General features: G+C 37.2%; 2 protein-coding genes across 2 annotated transcripts in view; one reads left to right on the top strand and one right to left on the bottom strand.

The window, feature by feature from the left end:
- Positions 1–1,110: 1,110 nt before the first annotated feature.
- On the bottom strand, positions 1,111–10,123 carry LOC126054986 (uncharacterized). Its single transcript, XM_049842159.2, has 2 exons — positions 9,336–10,123; positions 1,111–3,686 (listed from the first exon to the last, which is right to left on the bottom strand). Exons 1-2 carry the CDS (start codon positions 9,365–9,367, stop codon positions 1,766–1,768), a joined length of 1,953 nt encoding a protein of 650 aa, XP_049698116.2. The 5' UTR covers positions 9,368–10,123; the 3' UTR covers positions 1,111–1,765.
- Positions 10,124–12,778: 2,655 nt separating this feature from the next.
- The window catches only part of LOC110375837 (uncharacterized), a 45,621-nt gene continuing 40,149 nt past the window's right edge, over positions 12,779–18,250 (top strand). Inside the window, exon 1 of the mRNA XM_021334110.3 lies at positions 12,779–13,076. The gene's annotated coding sequence lies outside the window, so the exon portion shown is untranslated. The remainder of the gene's footprint in view (positions 13,077–18,250) is intronic.

The following is an 18,250-nucleotide window of genomic DNA, read 5'->3' on the forward strand; positions in this document are numbered from 1 at the left end:
GGAAAATACACAACTCCATCTGTTGAAATAATAATCCTCTATAAAGAATGTATGGTAATTTATTGTCATTTACCACCTCGCTCCTTTGACAAATTTTATGTATTTTGTTTAACACAGATTACCACAGATGGAGCTACTTTAACCTTGGCTAAACACAATTTTCATTTTTTTTTCTTCCGAAGTTACTTATGAAGGTGTGATTTTCTGTGTAAAGGTTAATAATAGGCCGGTCAACTAATATAAGTACAACATTCAAATGTACAGTTTTGACAAACAGATTGCGTGTCGTAATATTTTACATCTTGAATTCACAAAATTAATCATATCTTTTGATAGAGTGAATCGATTTCGATGAAACAAAAACTAAGTAATACCCCAAGTTACGTAGAATTTTTGTATATAAGCATTGTCTGCATTGAATTCGTAGATTTTACGTGAATCCCGAACGAACAAACAGATAAACAGATAAACAGACAAACAGACAAACAGACAAACAGACAAACAGACAAAAATGACAAAAATGATGGAAATGGGTTCTGTTAGTTATCCTTTAACATGCTGGCTATTTTTTTTGCCAATTTCTTCAATGTACAAAAATTACTTTTCTACAGATTTATTATATGTATAGATATAGATTATGTTATCTGACATTGAACTTGTATCATACTTGAAAATAATCGATTTCAGAATTTCAGACATCATCTACCTGAACAGATTTTGAAAGTCAACGTATTTTAGTTCAAACGAAAGTATATTGGGAACATTTATATTCATAAGCGCCGATTTAAATTAAAAACGGAAAATGGAAAAAGCAAAGTGTGATTGATCTAGCAGCACTATGCGAGTGAATGACGGCTATTTCGATTCCCGCGGTCCACTGGTCGAGTTAATACGATACCATTTGCATCGAGTCATCTATTCAAATTGCTTGATTGAGATACTTCGAAGAGTAATTAAATCGATTTCGATTCGTTCGAGTGCAGCATTGATTTTGTAAACATACGATAGACACGAATAGATCTTAACATTTATTTTAATTTCTATCGTAGATTGCATTTAAGTCGGTAGACGTTAATTTATGTTGCTGTACCTAAGTACCAGGTACTGTTACGGAGTGGGTCGGAAAATGGTTTTTAAAAAAAAACTATTTAATTGGCTAAAATAAAAATGTATTGAAAAATAATTAGAATCACAAGAAAATAGAAAGAAAGTTGCCCGACGGAAGTCCAATCCAAAACTGAAGAAATATTATTATCGCTAATTAAAATAACATCGGTTTCCTATTGCATTGACGTCAATGCAATTGGAAACTCAGCAATTTAATTTTATATTGGTAATAGGGGTTATTTCGATATAACAACCCCCCCGTTAAGATCGATCATCACATCTCAAAGTGATGAGAGATGTCAGGATTGATGTATGCTAAATCATGTATGCTAAATCGCGTATGCTTAAGTGGATTTACGTCGGACATTACAATAAACAAAAGAAACATATTTAAAACACCAAAATAACAACTAATTTCAAAAGACATGAATACAACTGTTAAGGATAGAAAAGTTACTCTAAAATAATAATTATTAACTACATTTATCATTATTTAGGATGCAAGGAAATCGAGATTAGAGTTAACAATAAAAGTATTTAAACAATTAAACATTATTGATTAATAAGAGCAATTATTAAAATCTAGATAAATCAAGATGACAATATGAAAAGAAAGAAAATTATAACTTAATTACAAACCATGTGCATTCATTACAAATTAATTATCATGAGTCTTGCCAAACAGAATATTCCTTTTAATAGGGGTTGGCGTCACTCGTAAGTCTTCTATAGACTCTGACTCGTCCTTAGTGACGGGTGCTATTGTATCACCATGAAATACAGTTTGAGAGGTCGGCACCGAGTTATTTTTTGTGTTATGACATTGGTTAAATATTTGAATGCAACATGGGGCATTAGTACGACAAAGTAACTTACGACTCTTATATAAAATGTAAAACAAGGTTAACATCGAGATGCATAAACTAAAAGACAAATAGTGAGTGCTATACATTTGAAAATGAGATGGATTTTCTATCTTATTGATCTCTTCTTCAAAGGAGTTCAAGTGAATACTGGCTTGCAGCAGAGAATCAAGATTATCTAAGTTATTTAACTTTGAGTAAGGTAATCGTTCTAGAGTTTTATTTAACTTAGATCGCTCACAACAATCATCTTGTAAGATGTTGAAATTTGATATTTTATTAGTTACATTTCCAATAACTGTTTCGCCAACAGCGGCGAATTGCAACGTCTTGTAAAAAGCCTTACAGTTCCTAGGCAAGGTCAAGATACCAGTGCCAAACAAAATAACGTCAGAACTTATGTCTTTATCATTACAAGTTATATGACACTTGCCAGGTTCGGATTGTACAAAAATCCAACGATTTATAGTTAACTTATGAAATAGATCAATTGAACCGTGAATAAGTTTTGTAACACAAATGTCAGGAAGTTTGCTAATCACATCACTTAAGAGAATCGTTTCACACGTAGGGTTAGCGATTGCTGAAAACACATTAGTTAACACACACACGTAACACTTATCACTTATTAACTTGCACTTGTCTATGTCTGCGATAAGTGAATAAAACATGCGATCAGCTGTGATTGCTACATATGAGCTAGTTGGCTCGATAAGAACGTAGGTATCTGGTTTCAACATATCGTAAGGAACAGGTAGGGGAATGATCCTATACAGGTCATACACCTGTGGTAATACGAGAGGGATCTTGACAACAATAATTACTTTATTTAAATGGAAAAAGCACACAAGTTGTGAAATGTCAATTAGATTATGTATATTTTGTAGCGTTAAAGGAACGGGAAGTTCATAATGGCTAGGAAGATTATTCCTATGCTTATCCAACTCACTGTACAGTTGGTGTGGACTGAGTACAGTGGGATGCAACACGTTGAGTTTTGCGAATAGAATAGCGTTGTTAATATCTTCGATATCAAAAGACAAAGTCATTATAATAGACTCTAATGAATTTAATAAGGAACTTAATTCAGATTTGATTTCTAGTTTGTTGTTACTATTCACAACTGTTTCTAATATTTTATGGATTGTTTCCATGTTCCTTAAAATGTGGTTTTCGTTTTCGTTGACCTTAGATATCGTGTTGTTGAAATATGATATGGTCGACTTAATAACATGAATGTTATCTTTCATGAGATGAGCGAGACGTTTCTCATCAGTTTGTACTTCGTCTATGGCTTTCGAAAATCTCACCGCGTCTTCAGAATCCAAAGTGCCAAAAATAGTTTTAAGGAGAGAGCCACCGAAGTCCATGAGACCTCTTTTAAAACGCATATGAGGTTTTTCGTCGACCAATAAATAAGATACGGAAGAAAACTTACTAACGTTAAGAATATGACGATTTTTTAGAGCGGATAACGAATTGATACAGTCGGACTGTATCTTAGAAGAAGCTAACGAGTTGCAGAATACATTGAGCTTTTCAAATAAAAATTCGACCTTATCTAAATTAGGTTGTACATGACCTATATCAACATATGCTATAACATTCCAATCACTATTAGTAAACTTAATGTCTAGAAGCTTATCAAAGTAGACGCCAGGACTGCTGACGATAGAAGAAACGTATTCGCATGTGATCGGCGATGACAGCGTCGATCTGAAATAACAATGAAACGCTCATGTATTACGTTACTACTGTTGCGTCACTGGCCGGCTTGATTTCGTCGTAGTGGTGACGTACGTGTTTACGATTAATAAGCAGCGTAACAGAATGGTTGCCATTTAGTTTTATTATTTTGAAAGGGCCTTTCCACACAGGATAAGGCCTTATTTTGCTTGTGATGGCAACGGACATATACCATGTCTCCTGTTTTATAGGACAATGGTTTCGTACGAGAATCATAATAAGTTTTTGATTTCTCTTTTGAGGATTGAATATTTTGGAGAGCCTTCTGACGACTGTAGTATAGTCGGTGATTAAGGGCTCGGATGTAATCCGTATAGGTGTTTGTATCAAGAGTATCGATGCTTGAAGGTAAGTAGGGTTTGAACCCGAAAAGCAATTCCAGGGGTGAGTAACCTGTGGTACTATGTATATTTGAATTATATGCTATCATAGCACTAGGAACATAGAGGTCCCAGGTATGTTGGTTCTCACCGATATATGATCTAAGGTATTCCTTTAGAGTAGAATGACTTCGTTCAAGGTTACCACATGTCTGAGGGTGGTAAGGAGATGCGAACACATGTTTGATGCTGAACAACTTCTCAAGTTGTTTGAAGACATCAGAGCAGAAATTGGTGCCTTGATCGGATATTATTAATTTAGGAATCCCCATATGGGATATGAATAGAACTAAAGATTTCGCTGTTTCTTCAGCGGAACAAGATTGCATAGGATAGGCCTGAGAAAATTTAGTCAAGTCATCTTGTAAGGTAAGTAAGAACTTATATTTGTGTTCATGTGTTTCAGGAAGCGGACCGACTAAATCGAGATAAAGTTTTTCGTTAGGCCGAGATGCTGTAGATGTTATAATCATAGGGCCTTATTCGTTTGTCTTAGAGGTTTATTTATTTGGCAAGAGCGGCAATTTTTCACATAATCCTCGATGTCTTGCCGCATGTTTTTCCACCAGAATTGGGTTTTGATTCTATCAAACATGCGCGATATACCCGGTGGCCAGCTAGAGGTGAATCATGATTATCTCTAAGAATGCTTTTGACCTCGTCAGGGGTCGGATAACGTATAGAATTACGATAGATGTTTACTTTTATATTAGTGTTATGAAATAGAAATGATAAAATATTATAAAGTTTTGTGTAAGATAATCTTGTGTAAGGATCTGTAAAGTCTGATATAGCGAATTCTTTTTCTTCCATATACCAATACTTTATCATTTCTCTATAATCACGAAGGAGGTTAAATATGTCCTTGTAACTCATTTCATCATAGTGGTTAAGTTTTAGAAATAAATGTGTAAATAAATGATTATCATTAGATGTGGAATAGTAAGTATTTAATTCGCGTTCTATGTCGCAAATTTTAGGTTCACTAGTGGAGGCGTCCATGATATCCTTGCAATATGGCACGGATTCATCTAAGTCAATGGACGTCGGATAAGCAATAAGCTTACACTTTGCTTTCATCAATGACTCGTTATGTTCCTGGATAACGGTGTCGAATGACACGTCAGGCTGTTTTATAATTTTAAGAAACTGCTCGTAAGTTTCTGATATAGATGGTGAATTACGTGCGTCTTCTTCGTTGTTAGAAGTCGATGGATTGCAGATAACTGAATCGGAGCCTTCGTTATCCTGTAATACATTTACGGGGAAACGCGATAAAGCGTCGGCGTTTGCATTTAATTTACCCTTTTTATAAACGATTTCATAATCGTACTCTTCGAGTTTAAGACGCCATCTGACGAGTCTAGATCCTGGATCTTTGACATTGAAAAGCCACACTAGAGGTTTGTGGTCAGTAATTATCTTAAATTTACGGCCATACAGATAAGGGCGGAATGTTTTCACGCCAAATAAGATTGCTAGGAGCTCCTTTTCGATAGTCGAATAGTTGCCCTCGGCTTTATTAAGGGTGCGCGAAGCGTACGAGACGGGTTTGTCAGACCCGATTGCGCCCTGAGATAGTACAGCACCTATCGCATAATTAGATGCATCAGTTGTTAGAAGAAAGGGTTGTGTAAAATCAGGATACTGAAGCAGAGGCGCCGAAGTTAATTTATCCTTGAGGGTGGTGAACGCTTGTTCTTGGCTGTTCGACCATTGAAATGTGGCATCTTTTTTCAGTAGGGCAGTCAGTGGTTTAGTGATCTTGGAGAAGTTATTAATAAAACGACGATAGTAGCCGACTAGCCCTAGAAACGATTTTATATCCTTTGGATTCTTAGGAGTAGGGAATTGAGAAACGGCCTTGACCTTTTCGGGATTTGGACATACACCTTTATCGGTGATTATGTGCCCAAGATAAGCGACCTCGCGTCGCAAAAACTCACACTTGTCAGGTTGGAGTTTTAAATTGAACTTTCGGATGCGGTCAAAACTAACCTGATTTTGTCCATATGAGATGTCAAGTTACTACTGTAGATTATGACGTCATCAAGATAAACATATGCATGGAGACCTTGGAGACCAGAAAGGACAGTGTTCATTAATTTCTGGAAGGTCGAAGGGGCGTTTTTAAGCCCAAAAGGCATCCGCAAGAATTCGTAATGCCCTGTACTGCTAGAATTAGTGTTTATTGAGAACCCCGTTTTTTGTGCATCTTGGGAGTTCATTCTGATCTGATGAAAGCCACTGGAGAGATCTAATGTACTGAAATATTTTGAGTGGCCTAACTGATCTAATATATCAGTAATAAGCGGCAAAGGGTAACTCTCAGAGACAGTGACGTCATTCAGACGGCGATAGTCTATTACTATACGCCATTTCTTTTTACCTGAAGCGTCCATCTTCTTGGGAACTACCCAAACAGGGGCGCTCCAAGGTGACGTTGACGGACGTATAATATTTTGATCGAGCATCTTGCGGATTTGTGAGTCCACTTCTTCCTTGTGGCACTCAGGAAAACGGTACGACTTTACGTGAATAGGGGCTGAATCACCCGAATCTATAGAGTGCTCGATCGCGTTCGTAAATGATAGAGGTTCGCCCTCTAAATGGAAAATATCTGTGTACTCAGAACAACATTCTAGCAGTGCCTCCTTTTCTTCGGAGTTTAGATGAGAACAACGTATTAGATTCAATACCTTTTGAGGTCTGTCAGATTCTGAATAGGATAAAGCATTGACGGATTCGTTTATATCTGTGGCAGTATCATATTCAAGAGGCGTTAACTGGACTTTAAAGTCTCGAACTTGGATATCAGAGTTAGTAGTATTTAAAACGGTTACGTTAATCCTTTTATTAGGCTTTATAGTAACAAGACAATTTGCGATATAAATACCTTCGCTAATAGAATGATCTAATAATAGGCCCTCATTATTTTTATAATGTTCAGGTGAGTAATTAGATACTGCGCATTCGATGACCGCTTCGGAACGTGCGGGAATGACGTAAGTCGGTTGAATATAGTTTATGTCCAGGCTCTGTCCGCATATATGAACTGATTGTGAGGTATAGTCAATATTGGCTTTGAAATGATTTAAAAAGTCGCTGCCAATGATACCGTCATACTCTAGGTTAATGTTATCGTCAACTACATGGAACTTAAACTCGTGGCGATTATTATTCAATGTAAAATACATCTGACACGTGCCTAAAGTTTCTGAATAGGTGCTAACATTATTAAAACCCTTTATCTTAGCTATTTCACGAGATAGCTCAGGCGCTTTAGTTAAACTTGACAGTTTGACCAAACTAATACTCGCTCCCGTGTCGATAAGAAGGCGCAACGGATGAATGGAAAGAGAAGTACTCACATATACGTGAGGCAATGACACCTTTTTAGAGTATGAAGATACCTCGTAGACAGGAATTTCGGGATTGATTTTAATTTCCTCTTTAGGATAATGCGGCATAGCGGACTCATTATGAGAAGGAAATTTTGGACTCAACGATACAGGGGCTCTAATAGGAGCTTGTTGAGATGAAATGGTATTTTGACTCGACGAAACAGCGGTTCTCTGTGGAATGTGTCGAGATGAGACAGAGTTTTGACTCAGCGAAACAGGGACTCCTTTTGGAGCGTGCTGAGATGAATTTGGCTTTAGACTCAACGATTCAGAGGCTCTTGGAAGAGTGTGTTGAGATGAAACAGTGTAACGACTCAGCGAAACAGGGACTCTCTTTGGAGCGTGCTGAGATGAAATAGGATTTGGACTCGACGAAACAGGGACTCGCGGAGGAGCATGTCGAGATGAAATATCAGAACGACTCAGCGAAACAGGGACTCTCTTTGGAGCATGCTGAGATGAAATAGAATTTGGACTCGACGAAACAGGGACTCTCGAAGGAGCATGTCGAGATGAAATAGTAGAATGACTCAGCGAAACAGGGACTCTCTTTGGAGCATGCTGAGATGAAATATGTTTTTGACTCAACGATTCAGGGACTCTCGAGAGAGCGTGTTGAGATGAGATATCGTTTTTATGCGATTTATTTATAAAGGTACGAGTGCCTAAATTATCCGGATAACGACGGCACATTTTCGTAATCCGTGGTGTTAGTTTAAAGAGTTTTCAGGGTCGTCGCCGTTCTCACAAGGAACATAATAAGGTGTCGGTGACGGCGCCGATGATATCGGCGGCTCGAATGTAACATGATGCATCGCAGCTGGACGGTCGCGATTCTCGGAATTAAACGTATTACGCCGTTCGCTATTATATTTTCTTTGCGGCATTGAGTAATATCGTGACCTCTGTTTTTGCAATATTTGCAGAAAAGTTGAGACCCCGAGTTATAAAATGATGTTGATGGTTGAGGCCCCGAAGGAGTAAATGGTGGACCTGTGCGCTTTTGTTTCTCCCGGCATTCAGCATCCGAGTGCCCGGGTTTACCACAGATCCTACATTTAGGTTTAATAGATGTTTTATACAGGAGGTTTTGTATCTTTTCCTCCTCGAGAGCCACGTTGATAGCATCATTAAGTGATTTTGGGTTTCTACATCTGACATTATTACTCAGTCGTGGATTTAATCCTAAACTAAAAGTAAATAATGCCAAATCTTCGGTCATAGCGATGCGACCGGATATGTCCTTCTTTAGGGATTCAGAATTATAAATTTCTGATTGAAGATCGGTGAGGCAGCTTTCTACACGCAGGGCAAATTGCGCAACAGTTTCGTTTGTTGTTTGCCTGCACGATTGTAAGTCTAGCAACAAATGATTATAATGCTTCCTCTCACCGAAATTTTGCTTAAGAAAACATTTCAACTGATTAAAATCCGAAAATATTTTATTAGAGCACGCAATCTGAGCTTTACCTTCAAGGCGTGATAGAATATATTTATTTAATAAAACTATTTGACTTGGTGATGCTAAATCTAAGGCATTTTGGCAGTTGGTGAGAAAGGCGGTAAGAGTTTCGCGCTCTCCTTTATAAGGGCTAATAAAATCACAGAGCACCTTGATGGGAAACTGTTCGCTCAACGACATTTTCTTAGAAGAGGAATTTTCGGCTGTTTCCGTAGACATTATGAACTTGAAAGGAAACTATAAAGGTAGACGAGTAGCACGTATAATTATGATAGAATAAGGTTTACGATATGTGATACCCTAGGTAATAAAAATACCTAATAAGAATTAAGAATATTGTAGCGATAACAGCAAAATAATATGTTCTACTCACAGACACAGGAACACGAAGAATTCGATACGCATTTTCTGGCACTGAATTAGCACGATTACTGGAACAGGAGGACTGCGGCGCGATAACTCGCGGCCAGCAGCAGCAGGAACGTCAGGAACAGCGGGGTGGCGGTGTACGGCACACGCGCGTGCACAACGCGTACGTGGCAGCACCACGCGGCAGCTCCGCGTGGCAGGGCGGCAAGGGCGATCACCGGCTCCTTGCGGCGATATCAAGGTGACAGAGCTCGCGTATATTGAGCTCTGGGAGATGGAATTTGGAAATTCGGGACGATCGGCAGGCTTACGCAGGACACTCGTAAGGCTTACTGTCGCGACTCGTCTTTGGAGATGACACTGAGTTTGTCGAGGTGTGATTTCACTTAGAAAATATAGACACCCCGGAGCTGGATTATCTCGTCGGCAACGTGAAGTTCACACACGATAACTTTTTCAGTTTTCAGGACACACACGACCCGTTATGGAATACCAGTGGAACGATTACGGCGATATCAACACTGGTATCCCACTTCTGACACCACTGTTACGGAGTGGGTCGGAAAATGGTTTTTAAAAAAAAACTATTTAATTGGCTAAAATAAAAATGTATTGAAAAATAATTAGAATCACAAGAAAATAGAAAGAAAGTTGCCCGACGGAAGTCCAATCCAAAACTGAAGAAATATTATTATCGCTAATTAAAATAACATCGGTTTCCTATTGCATTGACGTCAATGCAATTGGAAACTCAGCAATTTAATTTTATATTGGTAATAGGGGTTATTTCGATATAACAGTACCCACTGTTATCAGTCATTATTGGTACTCAATAACGTTTTATCTTAAAAGGTGATTTACGAATAGGGGTTTAATAACTTCAGCAACATAGGCATGATGGAATATGCAAAGTAGATAATAAATTCTCTTTTACGTCAAGAGGAAATTGGACTAAACTGTAGTCAGTACTAGAGTTAAAAGGGTTGGAACTTATTAACACTGTAAAATGACTTTTCCAACTTCTAAAGTAATTAAGTCTGTGCTGACGTTAGACAAGGTTTGTACTGACAGTTATATTAGTAGTATACATCGTAATATGTATCAATGCGTTGACTAATTGCGTATTAAACCCCGGTGAGTCGCTCGCGGAGCATCCGCGTTTTTGTTGCATCGCCATTCATGGAGCAGACTATTGCCTATTGTCCTTGGTGAGACGCGGCAGAGGTTAAACGTTCTTTATTGAGCTCTTTGATGAGTTCCTTTGTAAAGAATCGACCAGTTCCCTCGTAACTCAAATAAAAAGTACATGTATAGTCAGCAACTATGTAATACTTCTCGTTTCCCAAACTATTTGTTCGACTCAATAACGTTTTTGCGAAATTAAGTCGTGAGTAACTTTCCTTTATTTTTATGAAATAGGCAAGCAATGGCTAAAATTTGCGGCTTTCGCATTTATCTGTTGCTTTCGTAATCGTAATGAAGTTAGATTTATTTAATGTTTGATTAACTTTTGTAGTTTGTTTTGTTGAAATCAATCTTTGAGCAAAAAGAAAATAAAAGTTGTGAAGGAATGTTGGACTGTCTTTTGTTTGTTGTTCGCAACTTGCTTTGACCTTACCACAACAATAGACGGTATAATTTTGAAGCACAAAGTGACTACTAACAGTAAACCACCATCAGTCATTTAGGTGTCATGAATGGCGAAATATCCATTAAAGATTTCCTTTTCATGGCTTTCATAGCCGGCGTCGGCGTGGGCATCGCAACTCCAGCCATATTGGATTTCACAGTGAGGAAATTCCCGGGATTTTTTAAATTATTTTTCGCTTGCAGCTCACTGTTGCTGCTTTAAAGCGCTTGATATTTCATTCAGCCTTCATTAAACAGAAATGTGGAGTAGTGAGATGCAAAATGTTCGCTCTATTTTGTATGAGTTTTAATATTTAAACAAAACTGACTGGGCCTATTATACCTGCCATATATTGGCATTTTTGCGGACCGTATTCGTAGAAACTTGAATATGTTGACATTTTAGCGGAGATTTATTGATGCAATTCAGCGACACTTTAGCTCTTGAATAATAAGTTTTATTTGATTTTACTTGATGAAGCCTACTGTCGCATGCCAGTTTTGCGTGCGTATTAACATGATTTATAACAAAATTTTACACTGGCTGGAAGTAGGTAGTCTTATATCAATGGCGTAATAATTACCCATACGTGCGTTATAAGTAGGTATAATGACTAAATAATATACCAACTTCAACGCACTATTAAATACGTAACAAAATTATCGTGGACGTTTTAATACCATAAATCATCCTCTGACTCTAAATATCATTGAAACACGAATAGAAAAATAAAATTGCAGCTTAACACGTGCACAGAGAAGTCTTTGAAATAAGATCATTTGCGTCATTGGTACACATGCGAGGATCGCATGCGATCATCTCACGCGAAATCTTCTAGCCTTAAGAGTCAACGAACTCAAGCCTGTTTAACCACAAGGATAATTAAATATTCATAATATAATCAGTGATTACGCTGAGATTCTGGTATCCGGCCAGTTATGCGCCAACCCTATTATTTTCCCAATCACGCATCAGCTTAGGGACAAGCTAAAGACTTCTAGGTGACATCGAAAATTCATCCGTTCTGATGAACCAGCCAGGGTTTGCCAACGCTGCAGAAGGTAAAAAAATAAGAAAAGGCGAATGGTGAATTCGCGACTTCTGCCACTGCATAAACTTAGATTATATTTTAGTCTCCCTCAATGCATGCAGTATGCATGCACTTAAATAAAATACACCATACATTTATTCAGTTCTTTAAAAACCCACTGCTCAGTATGTGACACCGAGGTGGCGCGTCTGACGCGAATTTCTAATTTCGTACAGACTTCAGACAAAAAGAAACAACTTTTAATATGGAACAGAAATACCGAAATATCTAAATACAAGGTACTTAAGGTGTGAATAAAAAATCAATCCTTATACAATAAAAAAATGCAATTTATAGATGTTTAAAAAAAGAGTAAAATATTAGGAAGTTATATTATCACAAAGCATTAAAGGGACCCACCCAGGTGATGGGTAGGAAAGCCTTAAATTTTTAAAGTACATAGATCCTTTATCCTTTGATAATCTATCTAATAGGTATGAAAAGTAAAGCCTGACACGTCTTCAAAACTGGTCAAAGCCCATAGCTATCTAATCTTATAAGAAAGTGTTTTCCTCAACTGCTTTAAAGTCCCAGATCAAAAAATGCAAACGCGATCAATATTATCATTACCGAACATCATCAAATCCCATCAATCAAACTTTAAAGTATGTTTGGGTAGAAAAGCAGAAGCTCCGGCCTACCGCCCTTCCGAGCTTTGAATCTGTAAGCCGAAGTTCCACGATGCCCTCAGCGAAGCCCCGAAGCCAGACGAACAACGGCACGAACAAACGAAGCGACCACGATACGAATACCAGTCGGAAGCGAAATATCGTGGAATCAGTACGTCTCAGTCGCCCGCGCGCACGCGAACGCAAGTTATTCTCTTCGTCACACACTTGTGACTGTAAGTGGAGTGAAACTTATGAAAATCTAAAGAAATTGTTATCAAACATAGCTGTTTAGTGATACTTTACACGAGGAGTTCGTCAATGGATTTTTCTGGCATAGTACAGGTGGAGGTTCGCGCCACGAAATTTGTTTTTGTTTGCGCTGTTTGAGCCGGTGCACTAATTGCTGTTGCGGAGGTAAGCAAGATTTTTTGTTGTAATTGTTAATGGATAGCTGGACTTCGTTTCATTTGTTGTTCGCTTTTATATAATTATTTCGAAATAATTGCTCGGAGCGAGAACAGGTTTAATAATAAGTTAAAAATAAGGAACGATGGCAAATAAACTCGTGTTCGATGTACAGCCAATGGCAACGTCTTCTTTATAGTTATCGCTATTAAAAACCTGATGCATTTTATCCTGTTTCATTTTTATTCTACGTCTAAAGTTGTATTCTTTCGAATCAGTCAGTCATTACACACTTATTTCATTTGGTCACAAATCATTCATGCCATGTTCCAGAGGCTATAAAAAAGCTACCTTTTGCGTGTTTATATCTATCGAGCCGGCTCATCCGCCGACTGGAACCAGTTCTCGGCCAGATGATAGTTTGTTATTATTTTTTGCCCCGAGCGGGTATCTCAGTGGTCCGGTATCGGGGAACAACTACCATCTTACGCCACGCATCGTTCGTCACAATAAGAATATGAATTCGGAATGTCGCTAATGAGCCTCCTCAACAAATATGTAAAATGGAATGTATGGAACTTATCATATATGAACATGAAATGTTATGAAGAAGCTCTGTGGTAAATTAAAGGCATTTTGATGATAATATTCGCTCGGAATAAAGGCTTACTGGAGACGGAAATGTTTAACTTTGACAGAGAAGCTGAGAGGGAATTATTTTGACATTCAAGTTTGTAGGAAACTTGGGTAATATTTTAGCTTATTTGCTTTGAGTTCTTGTAACGGGTTCGTGGTTCATTACTTAAGTCACATAATCATTCCGAGGCTATTTTCTCTGATGACTTGGTAGATATGTATGACTGCGACATATAAAGAGCTACCTATAAGGTATCAGTTTATTATGTAAACATTTGTAAGTATGATAGTCGATTATTACCGTTTACCGTTCGTTAGTTGTGTCATTATGATTTTAATCAATGATTGATATTTTATGCCACAAGGTAAGAATCTTAACCACATCCTCTATCGTTTCTTGTCTATGAACCTATCTGTATGGTCATCTCTGTCGTTTAATATTTTTCAATTAGCCTTGTTATCTGCAGGCGATTTACTAATAATTACCCAATTAATACTTAAAATAGTTATGATAAAGAAATATATCTATAATAACAGTTCAAAGCTAGCTTTGGAACTGCTTGAGCAGATTCGTCGTTTACGCCAATTTACCTTCGAACGTAATATCAAATCCAACAGGATATGAGATACACAGATATCGAACCGATATAACGTGCATGCTACATAACATTTAAATTAAGTTTCCTCCATCCAGCCAGGAGACTTTATGAGATAAAATATTAAAACCCCGAAGCTCATCTCATACGTAGTCCCGGCTAAGTCTGATTGATGCATCTTCCAGACAAACTGAATCCTGGGCTCATCCGATATCGTGAATTAATTATCTAGCGCCAAGACGATCGGTTCTCTCGTATTAATTAAAATTCTGTCTTCGCCCCAGTGATTGGTTTAACTTAAGATAACAAATCTGGGCCCGCCTTACTTAGGCAAAACTATGGAATACTAAACACGGTTTTATGTAATTCAATAGTTGTTAAGCTATGTCGTTGGAACGTTTCCAGTTGTTGACTATATTACGGTAAAACAACAATCATAACACGTTTGGGAATTGTTTTAAGGTTGTTTAATCACGAGTTTCAAGGCAGTTAGTGGCTGGTTCTGCTTAGTGGCTGGGTTTTCCTGGTTTTTATACAGTTTTATATACTCTTCTGCTGACGTTTACAATGTTAACGACATTGCAACTCTTGATAAAAAAACCTACGTTGCAACACCTACAGTTATTTATTCATTCATTTATTTGCCTAGAGATAAGTTTATTATCATACACTTAATCTCATGTTTATTTATGTCCTTTGCTCAGAATGCAGTATTTACCTCAATATCAATTTAAAAATCAATAAATACTGAATATGCAGTAACTCACAATTTAATTGCCATAAAATCAATTATTTTCTCGACTAAATTGCGAAAATTTGTAGCTTGGCCTACTTTAAATAGGCAAAATCTATTTAATGCAGTTTTCGTTAACTGTTGCACTGCATTTAAGCGTAGTTTAAGATCATTAACTTAAATGGCTGTTTCTGTGTTAATAACGTCGACCAAATGAAACGTAAGTACATATTCTAGTTCATCTAGAAATCTATTATTGTCTATACGAGTAATGTTCCTATTTAAAATGTTATGGTCATAAATAGTCGTCATTTGTTCAATACCTTTTGTTTAATACAGCAGTCCTATATTCTCGTATCGTCTTAAAGCAGTGTTTCCCAAAGTGGGCGATAACGCCCCCTTGTGGGCGCTGCAGGTCTCAAGGGGGGCGGTAAGAGACCCAGAAAGAAAATGGGGGCGTTGTGTAGAGGCCTGGGGGGTGATTTGTAATTTTATTTAGCTAGGAGGCCTCTTAAACAACGACTTCTGAACATCAACTAATATGAATTACAAGATTGCACTCGCTACACTCGCGCCTTTCACTTAACAGTGACTATTTTCTAATTTCTTTAGGTATCATTGCGTCCCAAAAATCAAAAACTTTGCGCTCGCTACGCTCGCGGCTTCTTTTCGTTTTTGTTTTCACAGATGTTAAGGTACTGTTGTGCCCCAAAACTAAACAATTTGCGCGGTTTTTTATAACACTTTTTGGTACTTTACTGTTCCAAAACTCAAAAATTTCGCGCTCGCTGCGCTCGCGGCTTTTTCACTCGTCACTGATTTTTATAAAACATGTTTGGGTTCTATAATGTCCCAAAACTCAAAAATTACGGGCTCGCTTCGCTAGCGCTTTACAAGTTTGCAGTGATCTGTCTCCGGTTTCTTTATGTTAAACCAGGCAAAAAGCACCATGAATGATTTCTACACGATTTTTAAGTACCTACTTTAATTAACAATTTTAGTCCGTGATTAGTAAAAGTTTCGTTTAGAATTCCCCGTTAATAAACATATATAGGTCACAATAATTAATTAATTTAATTTGAAGTTATAGTGGTTTTTAAATAGGTGAAAAAATGGGGGCGCTAAAAAAATATTTATTCTCAAAGTGGGCAGTAGACAAAATAAGTTTGGGAACCACTGTCTTAAAGGATCCCAAATTGTACGAGGAAAACGGATAACTCTCGAAAATGGACAGACTCAATGGATATCTGTAATGGATTGAAATATATCCCTAAACTGATGACATTGTTTACGAGATAAACCTCTGGAAAAGCTTTCTGGATATCCTTGTCTGAATCTGCCTTCTTTTCTTTAAGTAATTGAACGCGGTTTATTTTTTTACATTGGCCCAAACCAAATATATAAGATGCTATAAGTATATATCTACTTCTTTGTTATTTAAATATCATTGGCACTACATTCAGTCGCAAACAAACAAAGGGTCAGTTACCGATATTTTCTACGCCAAATCATTGACGCACTAAACATGTCAGCAATAAATCCAGGTCGACTAAATATTAACATTTTTGAAAATTAAAAATTCTCGTTATCTAGGTAACTGTGATTTACTAAAATAATTATGAGCATTTCATTGAATTTTAATGACATAACTGTGTTAAATGAACATGTTCTGAAAACATGATACCTACTTACCTAGTTAATTCTGTTTTCAATAAACACACCTCAATTCATCCGACGTAAGTTCTCAAGTTTTTGGAACTCATTCTTCCAAATAGATAGGCCGAAATAAGGAGATCCTAATTCAATCAACTAGAACTAAGTATAGACGATATCTTGAACTCCGAGTCGACAGAAATAAACAACTAACAAAAGATAAGGACGATTTATTCTTAGGAAGGCATCAGTTCCTAATATGGCGTAAATCAATAATATCGATTTCTTGTTAGCTCTGGTTATCACATCCTGACAACTGAGTCAGGATCGAGGAACATGAGTTACTACGCTGACCTATCTTCGAACGTCATTGATAACGCAGGGTAAATGTCCTGCAGACATCCGGCGAAGACAATGGCAGCCTACCCAGTCACATTCACCTGATAATAAAAAAAAGTTTCTCAGTGACCACTCACGAATATAAACTTTAACCCAGTTATGTTAAAGATCAAAATTAATTGCGAGCTTGTGTAATGTCTGTTTTGTTATTCGGGTACCTATCTGTTTTCATATTTACATGTCTGATGATACGAAAATCTTACATAAAGTTTCTGCTCGACGGGAGGTAGTTCGTCAGAGCAGTTACACTAAAAAGATTACAAATTGTAATCCAATAATCTATCTATAAGAAAAAAATGTATTAGATCAGCTTAATAGATCAGTGAAACCAACCGTATCTACATAAAACCACAAAAAGTGGTTATCCTATCTTAATTCGGACATCTTTTCCCAACGGAAACATTAGGTCTTCAATAAAAAATTAACTTCCCCTAAATTATTGAACCGCATCGTTTGAACGGTAAGGTGTATCTTCCCCTCGACAAATTCAGCGATTTTTGGCTGACGACCGTTGAAACATCTGCATACTTTAGACGGGGGAGGATAAAAAAGCGACCGTTAACAAAAGTGACTAATTCACCAGGAAGAACTAAAAATGTATATTTATTGCCCACTTGTGGTAATCAATTTCCTTGCATTCAAACATTTGAATATTCAAATCAAAGATACGATTGCAGCAACGTTTTTATGTCATTAATTAGTAAACCATAGCATAACATAGATGTTCGTAGTAACAGTTACATAACAGTTAATATAACTAATGATGTAATGGATGCCGTACCCTGAAGGTTGGGACATCATATTTACAATCTGAACGCTCCCAGAATATTTTAATCTATTTGGAAACGTTGAACGCTTACTGATCAGTCATTTACCGTACATTTGCACAATAAATCTAGTTTTTATTTCACCACTACTAGCCCTACTTGTATTTTAGGAACTCTTAAATAAACTGTAAGTGTTTAGATGCTAATCTGAGTCATTAAACTCGGTTCACTGGTTTTGCGTGACGCTAAAACCATTACACTTTGACAGCAGTTACAATTTGCAGACAAAATAAAAACGAAAGCCCTACATCAACGAGTGAAATCCACCAGATGTTTGCAAACATAAATAGATGCTAATCGATACTGGTAACATCCACTGGCTAACGGAAATACTATTTA

Source organism: Helicoverpa armigera, chromosome 3, assembly GCF_030705265.1.
Source record: "Helicoverpa armigera isolate CAAS_96S chromosome 3, ASM3070526v1, whole genome shotgun sequence".
NCBI classification, from domain to species: Eukaryota; Metazoa; Arthropoda; class Insecta; order Lepidoptera; family Noctuidae; genus Helicoverpa; species Helicoverpa armigera.